Source organism: Hordeum vulgare, unplaced genomic scaffold, assembly GCF_904849725.1.
Source record: "Hordeum vulgare subsp. vulgare unplaced genomic scaffold, MorexV3_pseudomolecules_assembly, whole genome shotgun sequence".
Lineage (NCBI taxonomy): Eukaryota > Viridiplantae > Streptophyta > Magnoliopsida > Poales > Poaceae > Hordeum > Hordeum vulgare.
The window spans coordinates 124,634-130,861 of NW_025422508.1; the positions used below are offsets into that span (position 1 = coordinate 124,634).

Genomic DNA, 6,228 nt, shown 5'->3' on the forward strand with positions numbered 1-6,228 from the left:
CGTAGACACTGATCGGGCGTGTCTTGAATAATGCCTTCCACACCCTTGTCCTTCATATCCAAACCATCAAAACCATACAAACCTATGCAATGCTACGCGTAAATGTCGATCATCACACATATTTTATCAGATCATCATTTCCTTGCCGGACAAAATAAGCATAGGTCGTCATATTTAACGGCAAACAATGCAAACTAATTTAAACATAAATAAAATATAAACACAAGGGCGAAGGGCGGAGGAATAACCATTTCCTCGCCTTCCCCTACCGATCGTCTACGCGGCTGTGCCCGTACCCGCGCTGCTGCTAATATACCATAGTCCTCTTCCCCTCGCCCGCGTTTCTCTTCCTCCCTCCCTCTCTCTCTCTCTCTCTCGCTCGCTCTCCCTCTCTCTCTCCCTCTCCCTCCCTCTCTCTCCCTCTTTCTCCCTCCATACACCTCCTCTGGCCGCCGCCCTTTCTCCTCCTCCATCCCTCGACCCTCTTCCCTCCTCCCTCCACTTCCCTCTCTCTCTCCTCCCTCTCTTCTTATAGAAATATTAGGTCAAGAACCTCCCTCTGTTCTTGTAGAATTTTGTAGTATAGAAAATTTATGTATAAAAATTTGTAGTATAGAAAATTTAGGTATAAAAATTTGTAGTATAGAAAATTTAGGTATAAATGTTTAGTGTGGATGTCATCATGACTTTTATTAAAAAGTAGGAAATATTAAGTGCCCATTTGTCGAAACAGGAATTAGGTGGCATTCCGGCAAAACATAGCACATTTTTTATGTCACTGCTCCATAAATGTAATGTTAAATTACTTATGATTTGGTTTAAATTGCAGTCTGTCGGAATTCCTCATGCGACTTTTATTATGTTTTTGATAGAGGAATCCCAACTGTTATCATGGGGGTCCTTTCCTATTATTCTTCTCATGATATATTACTTGGTATAATCCGTGAGAAAGAGAGAGGAAACGACCAGCACTTACGGTCGAAATATCAGAGGGAGAATCTTGACTGTTGTTGTGGGGGTCGCTTCCCTCTTCCACTTCTCGCGATATATACTTTGGTATAATGCACGAGAGAGGGAGAGGAAGCGACCATCACCAACAGTTCAAATGTCGGAGGAAGAATCATGAGTGTTCTCGTGGGGTCGTTGCCCTCTTCCTCTTCATCTTCTCGCGATATATACCTAGGTACAATGAGCGAGAGAAGAAGAGGAAGCAACCAGCATCGACGGTCAAAATATCAGAGGAAGAATCCTGATTGTTGTCGTGGGGTCGCTTCCTCCTCCATTCCCGTGTGCTAGAGGTTTTAATAATGCAAGCGGGAATGAAAAGATGAGCGATCATCACCGAAGATCAAAATATTAGTGTGAGGGAATATCCACCAACATACATCATCATATCAGTGTGAGGGAGTGTCCACCAATATACTCTTAGTTTATATGCTGCGTGTGCTGATTCAAAACAGAACTTCACTGGCTGGTGCGTAGAGCAAAAGGAAATACTTTGCTACCCTCCATACTGGGTCTAATCTTTCACATAACTATGGTAGGGCCATGAGTTTCAGGCTGCCATGTCTCTTAAATGTTTGTTTCCTGCTTTGTTTCTTACTGTTGTTGTATTCTTGTTTTATCCTGTTTGGGGCTTCGTCTTTCATTTTCGAACAAATACCCATTGTATTATTATTACATGAAACACATCGCACATATATAAAAAAACTGATCCTTTTATTCATCACAACAAAGACAACTACATGCCCACATGGGGGCTACATCGGATCTTCTGGAGTAGAAAGGACTACTCGATCCCATCTTGTTATTCGAATTGGAAACAAACACTGAAAATAAGAACACTAGCCTCTATTGGTTAGAGTGGGCGCACGTAGGCACCAAGCGCATCAAGATATATCCCGCTGCGCGCAAAGAACCCAACGATGCTACTATTCTTCTGCACGGCTATGGTGAAAGGGGTTCCCTTCGCTTCTCCGAAAGGCCCGTAAGTCTTCACATTGGTGATAAATTTCAAGGAAGTTATTATGTTGTGTAGGTCTTTGTCATAAATGCCGAATGTTCCAGAAACTTCCTTCACAAACTCAGAAGCGCCGAGCACAAACTGCATTGGAACAAAAAAGAGAAGTACGATTAGTTGCTTATATATGCAAGTGTGAAAATTCCATAAATATTTCTTCGGGGTCCACTGACCGTGTTTTGATTTCCTCCCGAACCTCCCCATGGTCCAGCGGTGTGCTTCTGTCCAGTCTGGTCAACATAAGAAAATTTGATTGAATCAACAATTGAGCCGCTGCTAACTGTGATGCTCTCCAGACGCCTTGGTACTGCCTCTAAAATGTCTTTATCATCCCCTCCATTTCCACCCCATGGTCCAAGCTTTGTGAGAAGGCTCTACATGATATAATGATTATATGATGTTTTGTTTAAATAAAAGGATCAATTAATGTGGGCAAAAATTGATAGCTATATCTTGAAATAAATACGTGCGGTATTCAGCAAACCTCTGATTTCAACACGGGGCAAAACCCATGGATAGTGAGTTCTATGATGTTACCGTCGCTCCTTTGTTCATGGAACTTTTTGTGGATGACACCGTTTGCCATTGCAAACTGTCCCGTCCCACCAACAATAGCCCACTCGCCTTCTTCAACAGATATCCCCATCACTTGAAGCGTTGACCCCTTAAACCTGTACAATGTTCATATATTGTTAGTACATGTATCATGCACCCAAATAGACTGTAATAGGGTACTTCCTAATAATAGAATCAGATGTAATCTAACTATAATGTATATGAAAATGTGTCACTTGACAAAGATATATAACCGTGTTTTCTAATTTTGCGACAACTAATGTATATATAACCATGTGTTTGTGTGTGTACGCACCTTTCAATCTCAAAGGTTATGCTGAAAGTATTCTCCCAGTTACCAGCATAGATATGCAGGCCTTGCGCACGCGCAACGACAGTGGCGCCAGGGCTAGGGCCATCACATATCGACCAGTTGTTAACAACAGTCGAACCCAAACCAGTAGTGGCATTGGAGTCTATTATAACTGACTGATTTTGGTTTGAACCGAGGGGCGTGTGGAAAAGGTACAGGTTGCTGAAGTTGAGCTCAGTGATCTCTACAAACGCGGCGGAGGGAGTTTTCTGGAAATTGGCCATGGTGACTGGTGAGTTGGGCGGGGCTCTGGCTCAAGAGATGATGTAGGCTTATGAGATGCTAGTATTGCTGTGTGTGATAACAGGAAGGTTGGGAGTGTTATTTATAGATAGCCAAGGCCAATGCAAGCGTGTCTAGGCTTAGATGGACCGAAACATCCCACGTGTTTTGTGCTTGTGAGGATCAGCCATGTGTACCATGAACACGCTAGGATACGTACAAGGGGAGAACTGTTGGTGCTGACTCACCGTTGTGCATCACGAGCAAGGGAATCACTCGTTTTTAGATATGATGACAGTAAGATCTAATGTATGTAGTTAAACATTAATGCTTCTAAGTCTTTGTGAAAATATACCCGTATGAATTTTGAAGAATTAACTGTTGGATGGATCGGATTATTATTGTATGTTTCCTAAAAAATCTTGAAATTAAGAATATGAACACGCTAGGATACGTACAAGGGGAGAACTGATGGCGCTGGCTCACCCTCGTACGGGTAACTCATACTGTACACCTCGTGCAACACGAGCTCATGCCAGGATAAGATTTTGCGTGGGAGGCCGCAATTACTGATTAGCTGCATGTTGTCAGTTGCAAAATGAGTTTGCCATCTGAACGGCAAGCTGTGGAATCCTATGGGATGAACCATGAAATGGAGAGCTGAAGATGATTACTACTGGTTCAAGAGAGATAGGGCCGTGAATCACGCCTATCTTCAAACTTCAGATCTCAAGCATCTTAGAAATTTTTATTCCGAGCATAAATTGTGTTTGAAAATTTCAGATGATAACTGAGTACCAATTTTTGATAACCTTTGTAATTATACAACTCACTATCCCTTAGGCTCCGTTTGGAATGTAGTTTTTATACTACCCTTGTAATATTCTACATTTGTATTATACTTGTCTCCAATCGAATACACTCATAGGATAGTATTTTTAATCCAGTTGTAAAATGACAGTAACTTCTTAAACAAACACCGGCGGAAGGAGCCGAGCCTGGATGCCCTGTGGAGATCTGGCTGCTGCGCCCATGGTTTTCATTTTCAGTGGTATTTCAATGAAATTCACTGAATTTCATTAATTTCAGTAGACACTGAAATATTACGTTTCGGTCAAAATATTTCAGCAATTTCAATAGTACACTCGAAATCAAATATTTTTTAAATATTTTTCAAAAATTTCAAATTTTTAATTAAATTCAAATGAATATTTCGGCCCTTTGGCCGAAATGCAAACTGAAATTACTGAATTTCAGTGATTTCGGTTGGTGCTGAATTTTTTTCTATACTGAAATTTAAAACTATGGCCGCGCCTCGTCCTGCTCGTCGTGCTGTTGGCCACCCCGTGGCTACTCATCGTCTACTGCCACCGCGCGGCGCCCGTTTGGCCGACGCACCAGTACCTAGTCATCGCCTCCCCCGCGCCCGGCCACGAGGACGGCGCCCAGCCGCGCTTCCCTCCGTACAGGAGCAGCAGGTCAAGAAGCTCCTGATCGCCTAGCCGCGCTTCCCCTCCGTCCAGGAGCAGCAAACACTGGTACCCGTGGATCGACATGTGCCAGTACCTCGTCAACAGCCGCCTCGGCGCGCCCCTGCTCCACGACGTGCACTTTGCCTCTACGGTGCTGCCTCTCCCTCTTCTTCCCATCGTCTCTTCGTCTTCCATGACGTGGACTAGCAGCGGGGCAGCGGGCGAGCGGCGCTAGCTTCAAAGGGGATTCGGTCTCGGCGGCTCGGCTGAGAGACAGCAACGTACATACCCGTAACGTACCACGACGGCTGGTCTCAGACTGGGCACACCAGCGTCGAGTGACGGCAATGGCGAGCAAGCACGGGCGCGCGATACAACCTCCAGGTCGCACGTAGCAATCCACACTCTCGTCCCTATCTCTTCTCCAGGCGGCCAGACAGCATGTTCAGACGTGTCTGCAAGGCTCCATGCAGTTAGATTTTAATTTCTTGATTGAAAGTTTGTACAAACTGAATCTACGAACAAATGCAAAAAATATTTCACTATGATAACTCCAACATTTGATTTGCGCTTGCAATAGTTCTGCCACTACTTTAGCCCGCACACACACATTCTGGAAAACAAAGGTTAGCATCCTTCCTCGTTCAAACATTCACCCCTCTTCTGAAATGGTTTCACATCGTGCAGATTCATTCAATGGCTGAGGATTAATCTCAGGGGATCTGTGGTATAATGTCTAGCTAGCAATTGAAAAAAACCAATTAATTAACGAATTGACGTAGTCTTGTCTGCAAGTGTACCACCTGTGGTGTTCTTGAAGAAAATGAGGCTGCTATAGCTTCGCAAGTCTTGTTTGAACATCATCATATAGAAATTGGGCTCATCGCTTTATTGACATGCATGTCATCACTTATGAGAAGTCATTTTCAGTACCTTTGTTATTGCTTACAAACATGTTCACCAGGCGCAAACCGAAACAGATCCGTCCAAGATGCTCAAAAATGTTTTTCTTTTGTGCTCTTTAGTTCTATCTTCTTGAACAACCCCACCAACACATTTGTAGTATAGGCCTAGAATAAGTATCTATTTAATTACTAACTTCTTTATTTTAGTTTTCCCATCGACAGTAAATTGTAGTACAAAACTGAATCTCAAGCCCACATGCATTCCGGAATGGCCGTCGTTCAAACAAAGGTGAGACATCCTTTCTCATTTACCCCCCTGGTTTCAGTTGTGATTGTTCAATCCCTATCCATTATATGTAGCTTGGGTTTCACTACTAGACCACTGTTCACTGTTCCAGCTGTGAAATATATTATTAGATCATTTTAAATAGACTTCGTAACGTATTTTCCTTACCAATGAGACAATACCGTAACATGTTTCTTGGTTGTTTTCTACATGTTAAGAGTACTAATTACTACATGAATTTCTGATAAAAGAATCAATACAAGTATGCTCATATGCTAAATCGAGTCATATAGTAATATAAGATCCGTTCAACTGAGGAAGGCACCAAAAGAGGCTGTGAGCCAGAGCACAAAGAGACCGCCACCGTTAGTGCATCTACTTGCGCCACCTACCAC

General features: G+C 43.1%; 1 protein-coding gene across 1 annotated transcript; it reads right to left on the reverse strand.

The window, feature by feature from the left end:
- Nucleotides 1–1,698: 1,698 nt before the first annotated feature.
- Nucleotides 1,699–3,251, reverse strand: LOC123418462 (mannose/glucose-specific lectin-like). Its single transcript, XM_045107007.1, has 4 exons — nucleotides 2,892–3,251; nucleotides 2,505–2,691; nucleotides 2,194–2,394; nucleotides 1,699–2,104 (listed from the first exon to the last, which is right to left on the reverse strand). The coding sequence occupies exons 1-4, from the start codon at nucleotides 3,170–3,172 to the stop codon at nucleotides 1,859–1,861; spliced, it is 915 nt and encodes a 304-aa protein (XP_044962942.1). The 5' UTR covers nucleotides 3,173–3,251; the 3' UTR covers nucleotides 1,699–1,858.
- Between the last annotated feature and the right edge of the window lie 2,977 nt (nucleotides 3,252–6,228).